Source organism: Ochotona princeps, chromosome X (assembly GCF_030435755.1).
Source record: "Ochotona princeps isolate mOchPri1 chromosome X, mOchPri1.hap1, whole genome shotgun sequence".
Lineage (NCBI taxonomy): Eukaryota > Metazoa > Chordata > Mammalia > Lagomorpha > Ochotonidae > Ochotona > Ochotona princeps.
Genome location: NC_080865.1, coordinates 66,257,688 through 66,283,612, shown reverse-complemented (window position 1 = coordinate 66,283,612; position 25,925 = coordinate 66,257,688). Strand labels below are relative to the sequence as shown.

The 25,925-nt window shown below is 44.5% G+C and overlaps 1 protein-coding gene across 1 annotated transcript in view; it reads left to right on the top strand.

The window, feature by feature from the left end:
- Positions 1–25,925, top strand: part of TAF7L (TATA-box binding protein associated factor 7 like) — a 31,660-nt gene extending 5,735 nt beyond the window's left edge. The window contains exons 3-13 of the mRNA XM_058659199.1: positions 3,460–3,538; positions 5,425–5,558; positions 6,468–6,600; positions 6,815–6,870; positions 13,203–13,244; positions 14,118–14,190; positions 14,522–14,635; positions 15,061–15,339; positions 15,514–15,626; positions 21,889–21,948; positions 25,748–25,925. Coding sequence (XP_058515182.1) covers positions 3,460–3,538; positions 5,425–5,558; positions 6,468–6,600; positions 6,815–6,870; positions 13,203–13,244; positions 14,118–14,190; positions 14,522–14,635; positions 15,061–15,339; positions 15,514–15,626; positions 21,889–21,948; positions 25,748–25,792 — 1,128 coding nt within the window. The 3' untranslated portion in view covers positions 25,793–25,925. The remainder of the gene's footprint in view (positions 1–3,459; positions 3,539–5,424; positions 5,559–6,467; positions 6,601–6,814; positions 6,871–13,202; positions 13,245–14,117; positions 14,191–14,521; positions 14,636–15,060; positions 15,340–15,513; positions 15,627–21,888; positions 21,949–25,747) is intronic.

Below are 25,925 nucleotides of genomic sequence, written 5' to 3'. Positions count from 1 at the left end.
CATCACCGTGTAAGGCTGTCACAGTTCATAGCGTTTGGGTCTTTTTTTTTTTTTTTTATATATAATCCATTTTATTGTATTGTTGTTGACAATCTTTACATAGTTAACTATAGTTGAAGGAAAATCAAGAAAGAGAAGGAAAAAAAAAAAAAAGGTTCAGGGGGATAGGGAGGTGGGCAATGCTATTATGTCCATATTGTTTCCATCATGTATCTGAGGTAAAAGGGGCTATTGAGGGAGAAGCCCCATCCGGTTTCCCGCCCACCCCAAGTCCCATATGTGGGGCATGCTCTGAGATATGTGCTCAAGTGGAGTTAATAGTTCTCCAGTTATGAGTCACTGCCAGTTTCGCTCGATGAGGTGGTCCACTGATTGATATGGTCCATCATGAAGTCTCCATTTGTCCCATATTTCGCTGCCAACATGTAGCTGAGATGAATGATTGTCCTATTCTGTCTTCTGTCTTTTCTTGGTTAGAATTCTGAGTCCAGCAGTTCAAGTGGGGAGATCTCCAAAGATACTTTGAGGTATTCCCAGACCAGATTCTTGTATGTTCTAGCAAGCACAGGGCCCGGCACAGTCCATCACCCTGATCAGCTGGTGGTTGCAATTGCTGTGTTGGTTCTGTTTTCAGTCCCGAGTTGCACTGGAACCAATGGGTGTTGCAGTCCAGTCTGGTTCGGCCCTTACATCAACCAGTGGGAGCTGCAGCCTAGTCGGGGCGACCCACAATAACCCCCACCAAGCCTGCCCCCTACCCTGGTTTGCCAATTTGTGTAGCAGAAGACCAGTCTGTCCCCCATCCCATTTGGCTCTGGTACTTGTCAATGGGTATTAAAGCTTAGTTCTATCTAATCGACTCAACCATCCAGCCCTCACAGATGTTGTTGAGTGCCTCTGTCTAGCCATCCCAGCCCCCGTCCTAGTTTTCATGCCCTCCCACGGGAATAGTGACCCAAGAAGGGGGAACCCACTTTTTCCCTCCCAGGTCTCTCTGTCCCGGTTTATGCACTCTTTAGGTGGTCCTGTGATTTGACTCGACAGAATTAGTCCCCAGTGCCAGCTTCTGCCAGCTGATGCTGTGGCCCTGATCTTGTCCACATGCAGCGCACAGGTGTTGTAGCCTTGCTTAGTCGTGTCTGTCTCTATCCTAGCCAACACTCTCCAGTGGGAGTGGTTGTCCAGCGAGGGGACCAGCCCCTTAACCCCCCCGCCAGCTCTGCCCCTCCCTTCCTGGATCTCACGTGTGCTGGATGGGTGTTGCATTCATATCCAGTACAGGCAACCACGCCCTGGCGTTCCAGAATGTGTACTGGTTTTGTCGCAACCAAACCCGGCCCATTCCACACTCTGTTCTGGTGATCGGATTTGCCAGAGGATGACATGAACTGATTCAGCCTGGCCTGCTCCTGACCCATGCCGAATGCATGCCAGTGGGAAACTTTCCATGGCCTATTCTGGGCTGTTTCCAATCATGCTTCTCGCGCTTACCTGCAGGGACTGTGTCCTGCCAGAGGAGTTGCCCAGGCTCCTCCATCAGAACCCCTCCCAATGCCAGATTTTGCGCTTGCCAGGGGGTTCTTGAGCCAACCCTACTCAGTTCACCTCCTGTCCTAGCAGGAACAGTGGCTTTTCCTGGCTGGCTTTCACCCCATTCTGACTCTTGTTGTTGGATGTTTCAGCCCAGCCATGGCTCGTCCATACCCACATACAGCTCACACATGGCTCAGAAGGGGATTGAGACCCAGCCTAGTCAGTCCCACATCTACCCTGTTTCTCCATAACACCAGATGGTGCTGGGATCTGAACCGGCCTGGTGCATCCAATCCCAGCCCACACTAGTGCCTCGGGTGACTGCAACTGTTTCCTAGATAGAACGCAGCCCCCATTCCAGCACATACACCCCTTGGTGGGAACCTCATCCAAGCTGTGGCTTCCCAGATTGGGACCGTTCCTAGCTGTAAATCACGCACCTGCACGTGGTTGCTCCGAGGACCATTAGGTGCCAGCCTGCTACACAAGCCGGAGCTTATCTTTTACTTGATAGGTGTTCAAAGCTCAGCATTATTAAGGGATTGGAAGTTCTTCAAAGGAAGAGTTACTGGCATTGGGAATCTTTAGGATTGACTCAGATCCCAGAAACAGTGGGGTCACTCTAGAGCTATCTCAGCAGCGATTCAGATGTCCAATACCCCAGAGCTCCCCGGCCGGGCGGCCAGTAGGAACAGCCTGGCGCCAAATGGCGCACTGGCCGCCCGGGCCCAGCCCGCCATGAGCCATGGGCACATGGCGGACTGGGTTCGGGATCCGAGCTAGACGTCCTCTCCCGCAGCCCTCGGCTCGCCTCTGGCAGCCGGAAGTTAAATCCTGCAGGCCCGAGGTTGCGCCCCTCCCCAATCCCGTTCACCCACCACCCAATGAGGGTGTTGGGTGGGACCCGGACATGCCCAGTCACGGAGGCCTCCCCCCTCGGCGTACTCACCCCAGAAGGAAGCAGGCCGCACCCAGGCATGTCCGGGCCCAGCCCGCCATGAGCCATGGGCACATGGCGGACTGGGTTCGGGATCCGAGCTAGACGTCCTCTCCCGCAGCCCTCGGCTCGCCTCTGGCAGCCGGAAGTTAAATCCTGCAGGCCCGAGGTTGCGCCCCTCCCCAATCCCGTTCACCCACCACCCAATGAGGGTGTTGGGTGGGTCCCGGACATGCCCAGTCACGGAGGCCTCCCCCCTCGGCGTACTCACCCCAGAAGGAAGCAGGCCGCACCCAGGCATGTCCGGGCCCAGCCCGCCATGAGCCATGGGCACATGGCAGACTGGGTTCGGGATCCGAGCTAGACGTCCTCTCCCGCAGCCCTCGGCTCGCCTCTCGTTTGGGTCTTTTTTCCCATTGCCACCTGCAAAAACCCATTAGTCCAGGAAGCTACATTAAGGATGAGGGTTCAGAAAACTATTTCTTGAATTAGAGTTAATCGACATACCCTAACTATACCGCAATGAGTTAAGCTGCCACTTGAAGCATCTGAGTGCTTGGTTTGAGTTCCAGCTATTCTGCTTCCCGCTCAGCTTCCTGCTACTGTGCCTGGGAGGCAGCAAATCACAACCCACATGGTTGGCTTCCTACCAACTATATGAATGACCTGGATAGAGTTTTCGGCTCCTGGCTTCAGCCTGGCCCAGCCCTGCACGTTAGCTGTTGTAGCCATTTGGGAAGTGAACTAGCAGATGGAGGATCTCTTAGTCTCTCTCTCTCTCTCTCTCTCTCTCTCTCTCTCACACACACACACACACACACACACATATTCTCTCTCATCATGCCTTCCAAATAAATGAAAATAGTCATGTATGTGTGTATATATTTATATGGGAGGTTTCTTTTTAAGGAAGGGTGTTCTTGGATATATCTATTCTAGAGCTGCCAAGTAGACACTCCTTCTGACTTTTCATTTTACCTTCATTGTAGGAATATGCTTCTACTGTCAGAAACATAGCACATTCTAGAGATGTTGCCGCGAAGAATAGACTTAAAATTGATCTATCTTGTAAGTAGCTGATATTCATCTACCATATAATCAACAATAATTTATTGAAAGCCTACGATGTTCCAGGCACTCAACTAGATACTAAGCATATGAAAAAGGATGGAATATGGTTTCTGTTTTGACGGACTCACGATTTAGAGAGTTTTAAGTTACTCATGTATCTTTTTTTTTTTTCAAAGATTTATTCATTTTATTACAGCCAGATATACACAGAGGAGGAGAGACAGAGAGGAAGATCTTCTGTCTGATGATTCACTCCCCAAGTGAGCCGCAACGGGCCGGTGCGCGCCGATCCGATGCCGGGAACCAGGAACCTCCTCCGGGTCTCCCACGCGGGTGCAGTGTCCCAAAGCATTGGGCCGTCCTCAACTGCTTTCCCAGGCCACAAGCAGGGAGCTGGATGGGAAGTGGAGCTGCCGGGATTAGAACCGGCGCCCATATGGGATCCCGGGGCTTTCAAGGCGAGGACTTTAGCCGCTAGACCACGCCGCCGGGCCCACTCATGTATCTTAAGAGTAAAGAAAGTAAGAATTTTGCAACTTGATATGAGTAGTTGTACTTGTCATAGTGCACATAAGGAAGAGCTTGGCAGCCATCTGGGGTACTTTCAATCTGCAGTTGTCTCCTAGATACAAAGTTTGGGGTTTCTTAATGTCCAAGGAAATAAAGAATAAACATGTCATTCTTTAAGTAATATTTTTTATATTTGTAAACCATGCATCTGATAAGGGATTGCTATCCAAAATACATAAGGAATTCAAGCAATTCTACAGCAGGAAAATAAATTATCACATTAAAAATGGGCAGAAGAGTTAACAGTCACATCTCCAAAGACATATGAATAACATACGAAGGTTCAAAAAAAGTATTTATCATCACTAAACCTTTGGGAAACACAAATTAATGAGATATCATTTCAAATTAATGAGATCAAGTCAAATTAATGAGATCGTGTCATATCTATTAGTATGACTTTTATATTTGTACAATGAAGAAAATAGATATTGGTGCAGAGGTGGAAAAAAGGGAATCTTTGCATACTTTTGGTGGGAATGCAGTTAGTGCTATAGTTCTAGTTATTCCCACAATACCACTTCTGGGAAAATTTCCAAAGGCATTGAAATAAACATGTTGAGGGGATATCTGTACTCCCATGTTCATTGCAGCAGCATTCACAGTACCCAAGGTATCAACCTCTAAGTGTCCATCATTGAATGAATGAATGAAGAAAACATGGTTTAAGCACATAGTGGAATACTATTCAGCTTTCAGAAGGACATTCTCTCTGCATTTCAATATTAATTCATATTAAAAAGTCATGCCAACTGTGACTCTGCATCTTTTTTTTTTGTCTTGCACTTAATATTAGATTACACCAGAATCCCTTGTATTTGAGAAATTTGCACAGGATTCAGTGTTCATCATTCATGGGCATTGAACAGATTCTTATGTTTGTGAAGCCAGTTAGAGGTTTTTAATTTGAGACTTAACAGCACCATGTAGGATGATCTTTCCCTCAGCCCACCTTCAAAAACACACACACACAATTATGCAATTGAATGATTATTTGAGAATCAATATACACGAGCAGAATTTGCCCTTTAGGATGAGAATGAAACATTTACCACCTGGTCTTGTAATCATTAGAAAGGAACTTAGCTACCTTTGATGAGTGACTTCAGCTGGAACAAAAGGTTCTACTCAGTCTCCTACCATTTTCCTGGGAATTTACTACTACATTTACAATTCCATTGTCATGACCAGGAGTGGTTTTCAAAAAAAGACTAGTCTGGGCCACGATGAATACTGAATAAGTATTCAGATCCTAGGAGGCTCGAGAGTTTATGGGGAGGAATTCAACTTTAATCTTCTCCACTGTTCTTCAGCTGATCTACGCAGAGCAACTGTTGAAGTGGACAAAACCACACTGCCTGCTAAGCTGGTTGACTTGCCTTGTGTTGTCGGAAGCCTGAAAACTTTTGATAAAAAGAATTTTCATGCAACAGCAGACATTTCCCAGGTAGGAATTAGCTTTTTTTTGGAGTAGCTTTTTTTTTATTAGCATTTCATCTGCTAGCTCTCACATCCTTCAAGGAATCCCTTCCTTTCTCCTTTCCCTTTTTTTTCAGTATTCCTTTCCACCTGCTGAAAGGAATACTGCTTGCCATTTCTAATTTTCAGACTGATTGCACAGAAATCAAGTGTCATGTTCTGGTGTGGACTTTGGTCATTAACTTTTCACTACCTTAATTGTATCCAAAGAGCCTGTTGAGTTCCCTATTTTGTGACTTCTGAAAATTAAAAATATGAGCAACTGGGCTCTTCTGAACTCATGCAAACAGTGTGCTCTTTTTAAAAAAACTTATTTATTGTGATTAGAAAGGCAGATTTTACACTGAGAAGGAGAAACAGAGAGACAGATCTTGCACCTGCTGGTTCACTCCCCAAGTGGCTGCAACAGCCAGAGCTGAGCCGATACAAAGCCAGGAACCAGGTGCAGGGTTCCAAGGCTTTAGGTCATCCTCTGCTTCTTTTCCGCTCCATAAGCAGGGAGCTGGATGGGAAGTGGAGCAGCCTCAACTAGAACTAGCCACCTGCAAGAGATGCTGGTACCGAAAGGTGGTGGATTAGCCAATTGAGCCATCAAGCTCAGCCCAGCAGATGTGTTTTTCTTCGTAAGTAGTAAGCAGTCTAGCTTAGAATACAAACTCAGATTCATATACAGTACTGCAGTGTAGATAGAAGAGAGAGGAGGATATGAATGGATGAGGAGGATATGAATGTATATTACCTAATGCCTGGTTTTCGGGAACTGCCAGTGATCAGTCTCTACTGTGCTCTAGAGTTCCTGTTGGTGAGAAGGATCATAATTTGTTACTTCCCTAAGATTTATGGCCAGAGTAAACTATTTTGTCTTCGTTAAATGTAGATGCTTGTTTGCACTGCTCCTGCTGACGGTCAGCCTCAGTCTTCTCCAGAAGAGCCAACTACTTCTGCCGATCTTGATTTAACTGAGAAAAGTGAAAGACGGAAGAAGAAAACCTATGCTTGGAAACATGGCAGTAAGTCACCAGTCCCTTGCTCTTTCTGGCTGGGTACATTTATCTGCTGAATTCTAATTCACTTTGAACTGGAGACCTCTTGCCTGGTTCATATAGGCTTGAAGAAGTCAGATTATGACCTAGTGGCTAATGGCTTGGCCTTTCTCTTTATCAAATTTGGGTATGTGGCAGTCGTCAGTTGTATGTACGTTTCACCATGTTGTGTTTGTTTTAGTTACTCCACCACTTAAGAATGTCAGAAAGAGGAGGTTCCGGAAAATAACAAAAAAGGTTAGTTGCTTGCTATTAGCGTGTCTGCTATGTGTATTAGAAGAGGATTTTGCATGGGGAAGAAAGGGAGTCAGTTGGGAAGTAATTTGTTCATTCACATGCTCAGTAAACATTTATTGAGTTTAGTGAGCTAAATGCCAGGAGCTGTATGCTAGCAGTTGAGAATAAAAATAGTTTATCTTTAAGGTTATAACCTAGTCTATTCATGAGAGATCTGGAAGCATTATGTATTTGAACTTCTCTTAATGCTTGAAGTTTTTGATTGTACAATCTAGTATTTTGTTATTTTACTTTTGATGATTTTTACATAGTTGATTAGGACGTGAATAGTCAAGGACTAGAGGAAAATGGGTGAGACCATTGTTTCCACATTCTCTTTTTTCCTCCCTGTATCTCAGGGAAGGGGGGAATAAGGAGAGAAGCCACACCAACCCTCCCAACCATCCCCGGGTCCCCGATGTGGGGCATGCTTCGAGGGCACTGCTCAAGTGGTTTTAATAGTTCAGCAGTTGTGAATTGCTATCGATATTGCCTCTCCAATCACAATGAAATCTCTCCAGAATCCATTGGCTAACATAGGTCACTTTAGAGTTTCTGTCCAGATATTCATTGCCAACACTTGGCTGGGGTAATTGATCAATTTGCTCTGTCCTCCATCCTCTGTTATGGTACCAGGTGTCCTCTGGAGGCTCCAATATACTGCCATTTCGTCCAAGTGCAACCAGATATGCTGTCCACTGCTCTGTCTTAGCCACTGAGGAGGCCCAGTTCTGACACTTGCACTCCATAGTCAGACTATGGACCGTGCAATTCTCTCTATGGTTGGAGCTCTGAGTCCAGGGGTTCAGTTGGGGGTATACCCAAAGAAATCTCATCTAAGGTGATCCCAAACCTGATTCTTGTGTCTGCTTCCAAATACAGGGTCTGGTGCATTATGTCATTCAAATCAGCCTTGGCACACACCGGTAGTTATAATTGCTGGATCAGTTCTGTCTCCAGCCTTGTCTCTTATCCAAACCAGTGGGTGTTACAGCCCCGCCCGATCCTGCCCAACACCACTGAACCTTCACGCAAACCAGTGGGAACTGCAGCCTAGTCACAGCGATCCCTAACAACCCCTACCATGCCCGCCCCTTACCCTGGCTCCCATCTTGCCAGTATGTACAACAGATTGGTCCAGTCTGTCCCACACCACATCCCACTCTTATATATGTCAGTGGGCACTGAAGCCTAGTGCATCCCAACCAGCCCCACTATCCAGTCCACACTGGTGCTGGTGGGTGCTACTCTGTCTAGCTATGCCTACTCCTAGTCCTGGTTCTCATGCTCACCAGAGGGAGTGGCAACCCAAGAGGGAGGAGCCCACTGTTTCCATAATGGGCCCACTCTTGGATCTTGCACTTTCCAGGTGGTTCTGCTGTTTAACTTGACAGAATTTGCCCCCCATGCCAGCATCCGCCAGCTGATGCTGCAGCAAAGCCCAATCAACCCATACCCCGTCTGGTTTATGCTTGCACCAGTAGATACAGTCAGCCCAACCTGGCTCTCCCCTGATACAGCTCAAATGCAGGCCAACAGGTGTTGTAGCCCTGCCCAGCTTGGTCTGCCCCCAATCCCAGCTCTCATGCTTACCAGTAGGAGTAGTGGTCCAGCAGGGAAGCCTCACGCAACCCCTCTACTTGGTTAGCCCCCTCCCTCCATGGTCTCACGGATGCTGGTTGGTTGCTGCAGCCTAGCCTGACATGGCCCACCTCACCTTTGCATTTGACAGTAGGTACTATAGTCTGATCTGGCCCAGCCCACCCCAAATTCCAATTCATGGTGGTTGGGACTACAGCCTAGTCCAACCCAGCCAGACTCCAGTTCTGGCCCCAATGTAAACTGACTGGTATCATGGCCCGACCCAGCATGACCCACACCCCATTCTAGTTCTTGGATTTGCCACCAGGTGATATGAACTGGCCCAGCTTGACTCGCCCCAGACCTGAGCCAAATTTATGCTGGTGGGTGCCATTACCTGACCTGATCTGGGCTGCTCCCTGTCTTGGTTCTTGCAGTCACCTTCAGGGACTGTGTCCTGACAGAGGAATTCTCCAAGCTCTTCCAACAGAACCTCTCCCAATGCCAGATCTCGTGTCCATTGGTGGGTCCATGGGTCAGCCCTACTTAGTCTACCTCATGTCCTAGCAGGAACAGTGGCCTTTCCTGACCAGCCGTTACCCATTCTGGTTCTTACTATTGGATGCTAATGCCCAGACAAGCCTGGTTCACACCCAGACACAGCTCATGTGTGGCTCAGCAGGGGCTGAGACCTAGTGCAATCTGTCCTACACCCACACTGGTTCTCACAAGCATCAGTGGGTGCTGGAGTCTAGCCCAGTCGAGTATATCCCAAACCCAGCCCACATCCGTTCCAAGGGACACTGCAGCCATGTCCAGACCAGACCTCTGTTCTGACTCACCAGTGAAAATCACAACCCAGCCAGGGTGTCTCCTTAGCTCCCCAACAAGGCCTGATCCAAGCCATAGATTTCGTGTGTGCCAGTGGTTGCTCTGACCCAGCTTGACATAGCCCCTCACCTGTCTTGGCCTTTGCCTCCAGATGCTGTAACCTGACCTGACCTAGCTGGCCTCCAGTCTCAACCCTCACTGGCGGGTGCTACAACCTGGCCCTGCTCAGTCTGCTCCCATCCCTGGCTCATGTAAACCAGTAGGTTTGATACCCTAGCCTGACATGACCTGTACTCCAGCCTTGTTTCTGTACTCACTAGTGGACTAAGGTTTGCTCAGCTCTGTCCATTCTGCTCCCTTCCAAAACCAGCCCACACACTTGCCAATGGATGGAGCTACCTTGCCCAGCCTGCCCAACACCCAGACTTGGACCCAGTGCTCACCAGAGGGAGCTATGGCCCACTACGTAAGTTTCCCAAGTTCCCCTGCTCAAGCGACTCCTAGACCCAGATTTTACACATTCCAGCATGTGCTAGGCCCTTACCCAGCGTAACCTGCCCCCTCCGTCCTGCCTTTTGTATGAGATGGTGGATGTTGTGGCCTGGGCCACCTCATAACCTGTTTCAGGGTACGCATGTGGGTGCTGCATCCTGGACCAGCCCAGCCTGTTCCCAGCCCCAGAACCTGTAAGTGTCAGCAGGTTCCATGGTCATGCCCAGCTCAGCCCATCACCAACCCCAACTCTTAAGCTAAACATCAACACTTGTAATTCCACAATGTTAGAGCCACATATCCCCCACAGAATCTACCCCTAGACCTGGTTCTCTTGCGTGCTAGTTAGTGTCATGGCTCAGCCTAATGTGTCCTGACCCCTGTTCTGATACTCACTGTCAGGTACTGGACTCTAGCCCTGCCAGGTGGGCCCCCAGCCCTAGCTTTTGTGTGGGCTGGTGTGTGGTGGTCAGCAATGATCCATGCTAACAAGCCCAGCTCAGGCTTTCTATGTGGACTGCTCCATCAGTGTGACCCATAAAAGTCTTCTGCTCTCTCCCCTCCAAAATACCGGGCCTCAGTCCCCTCGCTTACCTGCAAGTACAGTGGCCTTGTTATTGGGAGTCCCTCAGAAGTCATTCTTCACCTGCAAGATGCTCCCCTTGCCCCTTTTCTTAATCAACCCATAATCCTTGTACCCAAGTGGGTACTATGCTGATCTGGAGCTCGCCTGCCCACCAGAGTCCCAAGTTTGTGGTACTTGTGCTGGCCTGGTGCCTTACTCCTCCAGACACCCAAGTTCCAGGTCCATTGTAGTTCTCTGGCCCTGGTCCATTAGCACACCAGGGCAGCATGCTGACCTGGGGTCTCTCCCCTCCTCTTTTCTCACTCTACCCAGGGCCAAACTTGCTCCGGTTGCCTATAGGTGAGCTCCCAGGTCCCCACATACCCACTGGTACTATGCCCTAAGCCTTACTCTGACCCAAATCCGCATCCTCACGCACCCACGGGCTGCCTGCCAACCCCCAGCTGGCTGGTGTGGGAGAATGGCGGCAGGTCGTCATCCCCTACAATCTAGTTTTGAATCAAGTTTGTGCAAAACCTGAGAATTCAGAACTGCGGTTATATTCTTAACTTTACCTCAGGCTTGCAAAAGCTCAAGCATACCATGTGGTACTGTATTTGTTTTTCCCTTTTCAGTTAATCTTTGTTTCAAAACAATCAGATGCAATTTTAAGAAATAAAGACATACTGTATACTCCTTTCCCAGTTTTCCCCACTGTAACATTTTTCAAAAACTGTATCATGCAATATCACAAACAGGAAATTGACATTTTACAAGTCACCAATCTCTTTCCTATTTCTCTACTTTTACTTGTATTTGTGTGTATGTGTGTTTAATTTTATGAAATTTTATCCCATGTGGAGGTTCATGTGTCTATCTTCACTATTAAGACGCTAAACAATTCCATCATCACAACTGTCTTTCGTCTTTCTCTTTTGTAATTATATCCACTTCCCTCCTGGTTTATGTTCCTGGTCCCTAACGCCTGGTGATCATTATCCCATTCTGCACCCATGTTATTCTGTTGTTTGAAGAGTGTCACCGAAATATAATCTTGTAGTATATAACATTTGAGACTGTTCCCCCACCCAGAATAATTCCCTCAAGATCCCTAAACGTTTTTGCATGCACCAATAGTTGTTCATTTTTTATTGCTGAGTCGTATTCCATGCTATTAATATACCCCAGTTTATTTGCCCATTGAAGGACATTTGGGCTATTTCAATTGTTGACTATGACAAATAAAGCTACAGTTGGGTTTTTGTGTGAACCTAAGTCTTTATTTGGGATAAGTGCCTGGGAATACAGTTTCTGGATAGTTGTTGTACATTTAATTTATAAGGATCTGCCAAACTGATTTTCAGAGAGACTGTTCTTTTTTATATTCTGATTAATAGTATATGAATGATCCATTTTCTGTACTTCCTTACCAATATTAAACAAGTATTATTTTTTAGATTTTAGCCTTTCTGATAGGTGTGTAGTGATTGCATGTAGTATTGTTTTGCATTTCTCTGATAATTAACAGCACTGAACATTTCATGTGCTTGCTTTCCATCTGCATATCTTTACATAAGTGAAATTTTTGTTTTTGCCTTTTGTTCATTTTGTAGATGGGTTTTTAAATTGTTGAATCTTTTGAGTTTTTTTTTGTATTCTAAATACTAGTCTTGTCAAATATGCAGTTCAAAAAGAATTTTTTCTTTGTCTATAGCTTGTCTTTTCATCCTCTTTTGTAGGATCTTTCAAAGGGTAAAAGTTTTTCATTTTGGTGTGGTCCAATTTATGGTTAATTTAAATTTTAAAGGAAGTTTTTTAAGGTTCTTGCTCACAATGTTAAAGATTTTTCATTCATTTTATATTTAAGGCTATGGTCACTTTTAAGTTCTTTTTTTTAGAAGTATGAGGTACAGTTCAGTTCTGTTGTTTTTGCTAAGGAGATCCAGTTGCTCCAGCACCATTGGCTATCCTTCCTTTATTGTATATTTTAACCTTGGCCAAAAAAAAAAAATGCAACATAGTTGTGTGAGTTTGTTTCAAAATTCTCTGTTCTAGTCTGTGGATCCAAAGGTCAGTCCTTCCAGATACCACAGTGTAGCTTGAATACAGACTGAGCCGAGGAACTGATGGCTCCCACTTTAGTTTGCTTTGTCAAGAGAGTATTAGCTATTCCAGAGTCCATGCCTATGCATATAATTTTTAGAATAAATTTGTCTATGTATACACTAAATCATGATGGACTTTTTTGAATATTTATTTGTTTTACTTTGAATGGCAGTTCTAGAGAGAAGAAAGAGAGAGAGAAGAGTGGTAGATAGAAAGATCTTCTGTCTCCTGGTTTGCTCCCCAAATGGCTGCAATGGCCAGAGCTGAGCTGATCTGAAGCCAGCAGCCAGGAACTTCTTCTAGATCTTTTATGTGGGTGCAGGGGTCCAAGGATTTGAGCTATTTTCTGTTGCTTTCTCAAGCCATAAGCAGGGAGCTGGATGGGAAATGGGGCAGCTGGGATAAAAGCCAGTGTCCATATCTGATGCTGGACCATGGGCAGAGGTTTCACTTACTATGCCACAGCACCAGTCCATATGGTAGAATTTTGATAGAAATTACGTTAAATTTATAAATGAATTTGAGGGAGAATTCACATCTTTACTATGTTAGTCTTCTGATGCATGAACATAGCTACCTCAGGCTTTTTTATTCTGTTGATTAGCAGCATTTATTGAGTGTCTATAAAATGCAAAACTAAGAATAGTTTTAGAGGGTTTTTGAAGCTTTACTGACATAGAAAAACCATAATGTAACTTCATTGTGTTTTATTTCATAGACTGCTGATGTAAACCAGTTTGAAGAAATCAGCTTTACTGAGGTAGAGCAATAATACTTTATCTTTATTGTTTAGCCTTGGTGTGTTTTGTTTAATAGCTGATTAGTTTCAAGTAAGTAAAAAATTTAGTTTCAAGTCTTCTTTCTCACCTCTAAATGCCAGTCCCATCCACACACACGGATAAGAATCACTTAAAATGAAACTTGTTGCGGAGTGTCTGATACCTCCTGGAGGAGGTACAATTTAGTTCGTGAAACTTGTGTATTTCTTTAGCCGCTAGGCCACGCCGCTGGGCAGAAACTTGTATATTTCTTTCCTCTGCTTTTGTTTCAAAAGTCATTGTTGAAAGCCTGAGTTTCCTTTTACCAGAAGCTGTTTGCAATTGCTTATTTCCCCTGCAAGATTTAATTTCTATTTGTGGCATGACGAATTGGTTGCTGTGGAGATAATTATCTAAAACTGGCATCCAGTTTTAAGGAGTAGATGTAGCTAAGATCCAGTTTTGTAGGACTGTCTCTAATAAGGATGTGGAGAAGTAAAACCTGGTTATTTGCATCCTTAAACCAAGTTACTTCTAAATAACTATCAAGGAATTGTCGTTCTTGGCCTGTATGAATTAGGGAAAACAATAACTGAGGTTCCAGAGTTGCATCTCTAAGAGAGATCGTCACCATAAGAAAGCAGGTGGAAAAGCCTGAAGGTAATTTGTTGAGTTGGGAATTCAGCCTATCATACATAAGTCTAGACCTTGGTTATATTCCTTTATAAATAGCACCACAGAAAGTAGACATTTGATTGGGTGGGCATCTATAGAGCACCAGTCATTGGGATTCATTGGCAATTAGGAAAAGGGCATTTCTGCAGAGCACAATGTGTTAAATGACTGTACTGGTGTCCCCACATACTGTGTTTCAGTACGTTGATTCTCCAGAAGTGGAAAAGGAAGTGAAGAGACTGCTGTGTTCTGATGCTGAAGCCGTCAGTGCCCGTATCCTTTATACCAATTACATTCTGGATGGTCTGTTATATCCCATGTGCTTGTGCTAATATACCCTCAGTTTTGGTGTTTGTGTGCCAATTTTGATGTGTAGAAGTTAGGATTTGGAGAAATGGTACTTTGTAGATAGGAACAATGAATTCACGTAATGAAAAATTACTTACTTGAGTAATTTAGTCTAAGATGCTTGGCTACACTGAAAACTCAGCTCCGAAGAGTCTAAAGTTGAACTAAAACCAAATCTGTTTAGCCCAATAGCCTTTTCCCTTTCATTTGTACCTTCTCCTTTCCCTTTGCCTTCTCCTTGACTTCTTTCACTCAGGATGGGAAGTCATCTCAGGAGGTGAAACCAAGGAAATAGAATGCCAAGGCAGTGTTCCAAGCTTCCAGATGTCCCTAGGAATTAGAGGCCACAAGAAGAGCCGTGACTTATCAGGTATTTCAGTGGAGGCAAAGCAGAAGCTTCAAGTGGGGGCAGGGATTGATTGTGTGTTAGATCACTGTGCATAGACTCCCAAACCCATCAGAGAAAAAGGCCACCTTTGCCTTTGTCCCTGTTGTTTGTCTTTCGCTGCTTTTCAAGAGAGTGCTAGAATTTCCCTTCTGCCCCTAGTATTTTAATTGTTCCAGACTCTTAGATTCTCCACATATCTTGATCATTGAATACATGAATGAATGTGACAGTGCTTTGCATTTCCTGTCCTTGCTGTATGAAGGGAATAATCTTTCTGTTAGAAAAAACAGTATAAAGTTAACTTGTTACCTAGTGCATCTGAGGGTAGGAAGTAAAATTGTGTCTGGCATTGGGGTTCCCGGCAATGTTTCAGGTAACTTCACCTTCCTCTTGCTTAAAATCCATAGAATATAAACTGCTTCCGGAGATGTTTGATGAGTCTAGTACTGACACTGAGACTGAGGAGGAAAAACAAGAGGAGGAGGAGGAAATAACAGTGATGAAGGTGGTAGACAAAAAGCGTGAAGAGGAGGAGGAGCAGGAAGAAGATGATGATGATGAAGATGAAGAGCTGATAGAGGATGAGGAGGAGGACAATGAGTACGAAGAGGCTCTGGAAAGGGAGCTACAAACCAAGTTGCTTGAATCTGACATGTATGAGTCAAAGGAGATTATCACATCCCTAGGTAAGTCAGAGGGGGGAAAAAAAAGATGATGGGACAGTGTAGGTGAGAGTCCTAAAGAGTGACCCTAAATGCACATTAGCTATAAAGGCTAAGTTTGAGGAGTTCTTACTCAGATGTATCACTATGCAAATCAAGTTATCTGTGGACATCTAAAATTTCTTGCTCTCTCTGTAGTCATGACAATCCAGAAGCAGATGAGTTTCTTGGAGAAAAAGCTCTTTGGGATTCAGTGGAAAATTCAAAGACAGAAGCGTCTCCTAACGAAGGTGGAAAGCCTGCCACTCAAGGCAAGTTCTTGTTGACTGGTATAAAGCACTCCTGCCATCTGTCACAACCCTAACTTTGTTTCCACTCATGTCATCTGTGCAGCATTCATGTGCATTCATGAACCTGCACAAATTCTTAGAAACTTCTAGTAAAAGAGAACTTTATTTGTTTAAAATATTAACTCATTTATTTGAAAGACAAAGTAAGAGAAAGGGAGAGGGAGATCCTGCACTGGTTCACTCCCCAAATGGCTGCAATGGTTAGGGCTGGGCCAGACTGAAGGCAGGAGTCAGTAATTTCACCCAGTTCTCCCACATGGGTAACAGGGACCCAAGAACCTAGGCCATATTACTGCTACTTTCCCAGATGCATTACCAGGTAGTTGGATCCTAAGCAGAGTAGCCGGAACTCAAACCAGTGCTTTTATGGATTCCAGCGTCACAGGAGGTGGCTTAACCTGATGCACAACAACACCTACTCCAGGTGTGTTTTCATTTACCTGAGTCATATAAGCATTTTCAGGAAGGAACCATGTGAATTGAGATAATAACTGCTTCCGTTGAGCAAAGGCATATCAGAGCTAAGAATTATATTTGTATTTATCTGATTGCATTTTCTGTATCCCTGAAATATTTGAGAGTCAGTGAGGTATTTTACTTCCGACATGACTGCAGTGTTCTTGGGCCAGGCTGGGGGCCAAAGCCAGGAGTCGTCGACTCAGTACAGCTGTTCAGGGGAGTGGCAAGAACCCAATTATTTGAGTCATCTTTACTGCCTCCCGTGCTCTGCATTAGCATAAGTTGGGGGAAAGTATTAAACCCAGGATCTACAATATGGGATTGAACTTCTTAACTGCTAGACCAATTGCTTGCCCCAGTATTCTTATTTTATAGGTAAGGAATTGAAATGCAAAAAGATTAAGTAACTTGCCAGGGACTATAGGAAGTGGTAAAGTGGTAGGGCATAGACTGAACCCTGTTTGTATCAAAATGTATTTACTCCAGTGAAATTAACCAGGTATGCCTTAAAATTTTATGATGCCTGCAGGAGTATTTTATTTTATTTTATTTTATTTTTTATTTATTTTTTTTATAATCTATTTTATTGTGTTGTTGTTGACAATCTTTTCATAGTTAATTACAGTTAAAGAAAGAAAAAGAAAAAAAAAGGTTCAGGGGGATAGGGAAGTGGGCAATACTATTATGTCCATATTGTTTCCATCTTGTATCTGAGGTAAAGGAGGATATTGAGGGAGAAGCCCCACACGGTTTCCCGCCCACCCTGAGTCCCGGATGTGGGGCATGCTCTGAGATATGTGCTCGAGTGGTGTTAATAGTTCTCCAGTTATGAATCGCTGCCAGTTTCGCTCGATGAGGTCGTCCACTGATTGATATGGTCCATCATAAAGTCTCCGTTTGCCCCATTTTTCGCTGCTAACATGTAGCTGAGATGAATGATTGATCTGCTCTGTCTTCTGTCTTTTCTTGATTAGAGTTCTGAGTCCAGCAGTTCGATTGGGGAGATCTCCAAAGAAACTTTGAGGTATTCCCAGACTAGTTTCTTGCATGTTCTAGCAAGCACAGGGCCCGGCACAGTCCATCACCACGATCAGCTGGTGGTTGCAATTGCTGGGTTGGTTCTGTTTTCAGTCCCGAGTTGCACTGGAACCAATGGGTGTTGCAGTCCAGTCTGGTTCTGGCCAGCACGTACTCGGCCCTCACACTAACCAGTGGGAGCTGCAGCCTAGTCAGAGTGACCCACAATAACCCTCACCCGGCCCGCCCCTGTTTTGCCAGTATGTGTAGCAGAAGACCAGTCTGTCCCCCATCCCATTTGGCTCTGGCACTTGTCAATGTGTATTAAAGCTTAGTTCTATCTAACCAACTCAACCATCCAGCCCTCACGGGTGTTGTTGAGTGCCTCTCTATCTAGCCATCCCAGCCCCCGTCCTAGTTTTCATGCCCTCCCACGGGACTAGTGACCCAAGAAGGGGGAACCCACTTTTTCCTCCCAGGTCTCTCTGTCCCGGTTTATGCACTCTTTAGGTGGTTCTGTGATTTGACTTGACAGAATTAGTCCCCAGTGCCAGCTTCTGCGGCTATGCCCAAACATCCCTCACCCACTCTAATTTATGCTTGCACCAGCAGGAATAATCAGCCCAGCCTGGCTTTTCCCTGATCTATTCCACATGCAGCGCACAGGTGTTGTAGCATTGCTTAGTCTGGTCTGTCTCTATCCCAGCCCACGCTCTCCAGTGGGAGTAGCTGTCTGGCGAGGGAACCAGCCCCTTAATCCCCCCGCCAGTTCTGCCCCTCCCTTCCTTCCTGGATCTCACGTGTGCTGGTTGGGTGCTGCATTCATATCCAGTACAGGCAACCACGCCCTGGCATTCCATAATGTGTACTGGTTTTGTCGCGACCAAACCCGGCCCATCCCACACTCTGATCTGGTGATCGGATTTGCCAGTGGGTGATATGGACCGATTGAGCCTGGTCTGCTCCTGACCCATGCTGAATGTGTGCCAGTGGGAAACTTTCCATGGCCTATTCTGGACTGTTTCCTGTCATGCTTCTTGCGCTTACCTGCAGGGACTGTGTCCTGCCAGAGGAGTTGCCCAGGCTCCTCCATCAGAACCCCTCCCAATGGCAGGTTTTGCGCATGCCAGGGGGTCCTTGAGCCAACCCAACTCAGTTCACGTCCTGTCCTAGCAGGGACAGTGGCTTTTCCTGGCTGGCTTTCACTCCATTCTGGTTCTTGTTGTTGGATGTTTCAGCCCGGCCATGGCTCGTCCATACCCACATACAGCTCACGCATGGCTCAGTAGAGGGTTGAGACCCAACCTAGTCAGTCCCACATCTACCCCCTGGTTCTCCATGACACCAGATGGTGTTGGGGTCTGAACTGGCCTGGTCCATCCAATCCCAGCCCACACTAGTGCCTCGGGTGACTGCAACTGTTTCCTAGATAGAACGCAGCCCCAATTCTAGCACATACGCCCCTTGGTGGGAACCTCAACCTAGTTAGGGTGTCCCGTTACCTCCCCGATTGGGCTTGTTCCTAGCTGTAAATCATGCACCTGCCCGTGGTTGCTGTGAGGACCAGTAGGTGCAAGAGCCTAGCTCGGTATGACCTGTGCTCCATGCTGGTTTCTAGTTTATTTTATTTTATTTGTATTCATTCACATTGAAAGCTTAACAGTGGTAAAATATATGTTTTGGCCATATTTGCTTTCTTTTCCCTAGTGAGTGTAATTCTCAAGTATCTGGAGAGTTTCTTGCCAATTTCATTTTCAATATGCTGTGATGTCCTTTATAAAAAACAAGCTAGAGCCCAGTAGCATGGCCTAGTGGTTAAAGTCCTCACCTTGAACACACCGGAATCCCATATGGGCACTGGTTCTAATCCCGGCAGCTCTACTTCCCATCCAGCTCCCTGCTTGTGGCCTTGGAAAGCAGTGAGGACAGCCCAGAGCCTTGGGACTTTGCACCCGTGTGGGGGACCTTGAAGAAGTTCCTGGATTCTGGCTTCAGATTGGGGCGGCACTGGCCGTTGTGCTCACTTGGTGAGTGAATCATCGGATGGAAGATCTTTCTCTCTGTGTCTCCTCCTCTCTGTGTATCTGACTTTCCAATAAAAATAAAATAAATCTTTAAAAAGAAAAAAAAAAAACAAGTTAGGGGAAAGTGGCAGACACGGCAGTTAAGATGCCACTTGGGACACCTACATCCCATATCAGGGTTCCAGCTCCACTTCCAGTGCCAGCTTCCTGCTAATACCCACCCTTGGAGGCAACAGTTGATGCCTCAAGAACTTGGGTGGGTGATTAGAATTAAGCTCCTGGCTCTTGATTTTAGAATCAACCTAGTCCCATGTTGTTGCAAGCATTTGAGAAGTGAGCTAGTAGATGGAAGATCAATCTTTCTCTCCCCATTTCAAATTAAGTAAGTAGAAAAGTAAAGGAAAAGAATAAAGTTTTCAGAAAGAATACCAAGTAAGGTAATAGATTCATATACAATTTGAAAGATTTAGCTAGGTGGTATCAGTGTGGTTATTGCTGTTATGTGTGCTACTATCTAGGACAGAAATATTCTGTCTTAGTAAGGGGAAATGGAAGAGGAGTCTGAATAAGCTTCCAAGCCAGAATCTTCAGTAGTTCACCACAGCCAAAGGATTTAGAATAAACTAGAAAAATATACAAGATGAAAGAATTCTGAGCATTTATTTTAAAAGGGCAAGAAAAACATGCTGAAAGGGGTTAAAGATCAAGTAGGATGGCATTGTAGTTAGGGAACATAGTTTATGGATTTACATGTTATTTGAAATGGAGAGAGAGAGAGACATCTTCCATCTGGTTGTTCATTCCCCAAATATCTATGTAGACAGGGCTAAGCCAGGCTGAAAGCCAGCAACATGGAACTCAATCCAGATCTCCCACATGGATAACAGGGACCGAAGTGTTTGAAATATTACTTGTTGCCTCCCAGTATGCACACAAGAAGAAAGCTGGATCGGAAGCAGAGCTGCCAGGACTTGAATTAAGCACTCTGACATAGCTCGTAGGTGACTCAGGTGGCAATTCAAATGCTATGCCAAATGCCCAGCCCAATGGGAGCATAGTTTTTATAGTTCAAATTCTTTAGAAAGAGTGCTCTTATTTTTTTATTTGTATTTTTATTTTATTTTGATGATCTTTACATAGTTGGTTAGGGCTCAAAGGGTCAAGGGCTAGAGGAAAGTGGGTAAGACCATTGTTTCCACATTCTCTTTTTTCTGTCCTGTATCTGGAGAGAGATAAAGGGAGAAGTCACACCCACCCTCCCAACCATCCCAGGGTCCCCGATGTGGGGCATGTTCGAGAGCACTGCTGAAGTGTTTTTTTTTTTTTTTTTTTTTAAGATTTATTCATTTTCATTGCAAAGCCAGATATACAGAGAGGAGAGACAGAGAGGAAGATCTTCCATCCGATGATCCACTCCCCGAATGACCACAACGGCCGGTGCTGCGCCGGTCCGAAGCCAGGAGCCCAGATCCTCTTCAAGGTCTCCCACACAGGTGCAGGGTCCCGAAGCCTTGGGCCGTCCTCGACTGCTTTCTCAATCCACAAGCAGGGAGCTGGATGGGAAGTGGAGCCACCGGGATTAGAACCGGTGCCCATATGGGATCCTAGCACGTTCAAGGCGAGGACTTTAGACACTAAGCCACTGTGCCAGGCCCAGGTGGTTTTGATAGTTAAACTGTTCTGAATTGCTGCTAATCTTGCCATTCCAAGCATGATGGAATCTCTTCAAAATCCAGTGGCGGACACAGTCCACTTTAACATCTCCACTTGCCCAGATTTTCACTGCCAACACTTTGCTGGGATAGTTGATCAATTTGTTTTGTCCTCTGTTGTAGTGCCAGGTATGCAGGCTCCAATGCACTGCCATATCCTCCATGTGCACCTGGATATGCTGTCCACTGCTACGTCTGAGTCTCCGAGGAGGCTCAGATTTGACACATGCACTCCACGGTCAAATCATGGAACCTGTAATTCTCTTCATGGTTGGGGTTCTGAGTCTAGCAGTTCAATTGGGGGGATCCCCAAAGAAACTTTAATCTGAGGTGATCCCAGACCAGATTTTTGGGTGTGCTTGCCAGTAAAGGGTCTGGCACAGACTGTCACCCCAATCTGCCCATGCATATGCTGGTGGTTGCAAATGCTGCATCAATTCTGTCTCCAGCCCTATTTTCTACACAAACCAATGGGTGTTGGAGCCCAACCTGATCCTGCCCACTACAGACTCGGTTCTCACACAAACCAGTGGGAGCTGCAGCCTAGTCAGAGTGACCCTCAATAACCCCCATCAGGCCTGCCCACTGCCCTGGTTCCTGTACTTGCCAGTATAGAATGGTCCAGTCTGTCCCACATCCCATTCTGTTCTTGTGCATGTCAGTGGGCATTAAAGCCTAGTTCAACCCAACCAGCCCCACTATCCAGCCCACACACGTGCTGGTGGGTGCCACTCTCTGTCTAGCCATGCCTGTCCCAGTCCTAGTTTTCATGCTCACCAAACAGAATGGCAACCCAAGAGCGAGGTGCCCACTGTTTCACTACCAGTCCCATTCCCAGATCATACACTCTACAGGTGGTTTTGCGGTTTGGCTTGACAGAATGAAAGAGTGCTTTTCTAAATAACTGACAGTTTCATACTTATCAAATTATTTGCTAAACTCTTTGTCTTGTGTGATAATCTCTTTTTTTTTGACTCTCAACATTAAATATTTATAAAATTTGTTTTCTAGACTCATTTGAACTCTGTGCTGGAGAAGCTTAAGGTAGAAGAGAAACAAAGAAATGAGCAGGTGAGAATGTTTTTGTCCTCACCCCATCCCCAATATCTTTTCTGTCTGTTCCCCTCACAGGAGTAGTGATAGCCAATTGTCCTAAATAAGAGTCATAATTAGCACAAGGTCTTTGTGAAAATTCTCTCATTGAATGGATCCTAAAATGTCAATAAAATGAAAAGCACTAGATGAATAGAGCTGAGCAAGATAGATGTCATACTTATCCTTATGGCACAAACAACCTAACAGGGAAGATTGTCATTAAAATTATCATACAGGGCCTTGTGCAGTGGTTCAGTGGCTAAATCCTTACCTTGTACTTGCTGGGATCCTATATTGGCGTCGGTTCATGTCCGAGCCTCTTCACTTCCCATCCCTGCTTGTGGCCTGGGAGAGCAGTAGAGGATGGCCCAAAGCTTTGGGACCCTGCACCCATGTGGGAGACCTGGAAGGAGTTCCTTGCTCCTGGTTTCAGAATGGCTTAGTTCCAGTCATTGGGGCCATTACGGGAGTGAATCAGCAGACAGAAAATCTTTTTTTTCTCTTTCTCTTTATATGTATGCCTTTCCAATAAATAAATAAATCTTTAGAATCAGAAGCAATAAAACATGATCAAATATCAATGTGCAAACATGATGATCTCTTGTGAATGAGAAAGAGTCCACCATACTATTATGGAATTAAGTGAGTTCTGAATCATATTGGGAACATCTTTCCAAGCCCCTCTGAGGAATGGATGTTTAAACTGAGACCTGCAGGATAAGCCAAAGCAGAAGGTGAGATGAAGAATCTTTTATATGGAGCATGTTCAAGATGTACAAAGAGAAAGAACTCAGCCCTGTGGCGATCTCTGGAGTATTTAAAGCAAGAAGAGGAAGTGCTTTAATATAAGGTTGAAAAAGTAGGCAGAAGCCATAGCCTATGGGTCCTTACAACCCATGATATGCAGGGTATGTTTTAGTCTTTGATACTGTAACAATCTTTTGAAGAGTTTTAAGGAGAATCTAATGTAATCTAGTGTATACTTAACTTTTTTAAAAATTTGGACGAGAGAAAGAGAGAGATAAAGATCTTTTGACCAGTAGTTCACTTTCCAAATGTCTGCAACACCAAGGCTGGGCCAGGCCAAAGCCACAGCCAGTGTCTCAATCAGGGTTTCCCACTTGGGTTGCAGGGACTCAGCACCTTGACCCATCACCTGCTGCCTGCTTCAGTGCATTTCATCAGGAAGTTGGATAAGAAGTAGGGCCAGGACTTGAACCCAAGCAGTTCCCAATGGTGTTTTAACTGCTATGCCAAATGCCTACCCCTAATTTAAGCTTTTAAAATTTCCATTGGTTAGTGTCTAGAGAATGGATTACAAGGAGGGCTGGGGTAGAAGCAAGGGGACTAGTTAGGAGACTGTGTGATAGCCTAATAAAAGATTATGGTAGCTTGGAATAACAAAACAGCAGTAGAGATGGGAAGAATATATATTTTAAAACTGAAGTAAAACTGCATATATGAAATATATGTAAATTAAAAATATGTTGGAACTGCTATAAAATATTTTTATGTAAGTGTTATTGAGTTGTAGTTCACATATTCACCCATTTAAACTGTACTATTCAATGGTTTCTAGTGTATTCCCAACAGAGTTGGGAAACCATCATCACAGCCAATAATACATCTTTATCACCCCTGCAAATGAATCCTGTACCCATTAGTAGTCACTCTCCACTCCTGCAGAATTTGTCCTTGTCTAGCCCAAGCCAACCACTAATCTATATTTACTAATGTACTGCTGATTTCATACAAGTGAAGCCATATAAATCTTTTGTGTCTGGCTTTTTTCATTTAGCACTATGTTTTTGAGGTTAGCCCATGTGTGGCATTTGTCAGTAATTTTAAGACTGAACAACACCCCACTACATGGAATACAATATTTCCTTTCCTTAGTTGCCAATTGTGACATTTAAGCTGTTTCTTCTTTATACTATATATGATGCTTCTGTGAACATTGCTTTATGAGAGAATACTTTTTAAAGGTAGATGTGATTGAACATGGATCAATCATTAGATACCAAAGAAGGAAGTCTTAAGGATGGAAGTCAGATATCCAAGTTGAACGACTGGATTAGTCAAGACCACAAGAGAATGTACAGACCACCAGGAAAGGAGAGGGCACTTCTGGATAAATGGAGGTCAAGTATAGAGGATGCTTGCTGATGGAATCCCTATGCTGTTGAAATGAACAACTTTAAAGAGACTGCAGGTTACATTCTGAGGATAGGTTTAGGATGGAGCACTTAAAGAAGGGACTCTGCTTTTTACCCCATTCCCATGATGCCAGGGTAATTCCTAGGCTTTTCCCCTTCCTCTCAGCAAGTCATTTATTCACATTCTGATTATAAGCAAACAACTGGGCAATTAGTTAATGCTACGATTGGTTAGCACCCACAAAAACATCTTTGTTTCCTCCTATGTAAGTAGTTAACATTGGTAATTTTATCTGTGTAAGTAATTAACATTGGGGAATAATATTTTGGACATAGAAATGTAATTGTAAATTTTATTTACTCAAAAATCATTATAATAGTTCATTTACTCTAGATTTATTGGGTTTCTTCTTTTTATAAGATTTAAATTTTTGACAGGCAAGTGACAGATGGAGAGGAAAGAGGAGGAAAGAAGGGGGAGGAAAGAGAGAGGGAGAGAGAGAGAGAGTTTGTATCTGCTGGTTCACTCCCCAAATGGCTACAATAGCTGAAGCTGGGCCAGAAGGAAGCCAGGAGCCTGAAACTCTACCCAGATCTCTCACATGGGTGACAGAGGCCAAAGTGTTTGAGCCATCCTCTGCTGCCTTCTCAGGTAGTGTTAGCAAGGAGCTAGTCGGAAAGCAAGGTGGGACTCAAACTGGCATTTCAACATGGGATGATGATTCTGCAACAACGTAACATAGCACAATGCCACACTGGCCCACAGGTGCCTACTTTCAGCCAGATTCTACAGAAGGCTATGTTATGTGATATTTATGATATAATTTCTGTCTTCCATTCGGGAAAAAAAAAAAAACTATGAGTGGGATAAACATTTAAAGGAATGAGAGATCACTTTTGACCATGGAGATTAGAGAAGGCTTTGTGGTCAAGATGGTGTTTGAGGTCTTAAAATGTAGATGGGGTTTTAATGAGATAGGAAAAGGAGGACATTCTATGAACAAGCAGCAAACAGAATGGCCCAGGGAGGCAAGCAGGCTAAAAAGCAGATTTTGAATGTAGGTTGTAGTGAGCCATCTTTTTTTTTTTTTTTCTTTTTAAACCTGGAGAGTAATCCAGGCAAGTTTTTTTTTTTTGTTTTAATCAGAATATAGGAGAAATTGGAGTAGGGAGAGACTATAGGAAGGGGCAAGTGATAGAAAGAACCAGAATCAAAGATTAGTTTTACAGTGTTTTTACAGTCTCAAAGGGGGGAACCAACATGGGGAGCCTCTCCCTCCCTCCTTCTCCTTACTCTCAATACCTCTCTCTTATTCTTTCCTAAGTTAGTACCATAAAACAATCATTATTTCACAGAGACAAGCTTAACTTTCCAAGATAAAGGTAGACACGATTGAACTTGACAGGACAAGTAAAGGAAAAGGGAGAAAATAGAATAACCTAATGCAGACGTATATTAGCTGGTAGTTTCTTTGGAATATGGTAGGGGTGAGATAATCTTATAATAGCAGTAGTTCATTTTGGTGTATATAAGTAAATTTTAGGTCAAATAATAAAAGTCACAATTTCAAATGAATTTTCTCATGTTGTTTTGTTTTGTTTTGTCCCTTTTCTGACAGCTCATTTCCCTGAAGGAGAACCTGAGATATGTTCTACAGAAGTAAAGGGCATCATCAGCCTGGACCCAAATCTTGGATTCACCATCCTGGCTGAAGACTGAATAAGATAGTCCATGATTCTTTTCTTTTAGTTGCCTTAGTTTGAATCCATTGCATTTGCTTCTCTGAACTTTTTTTC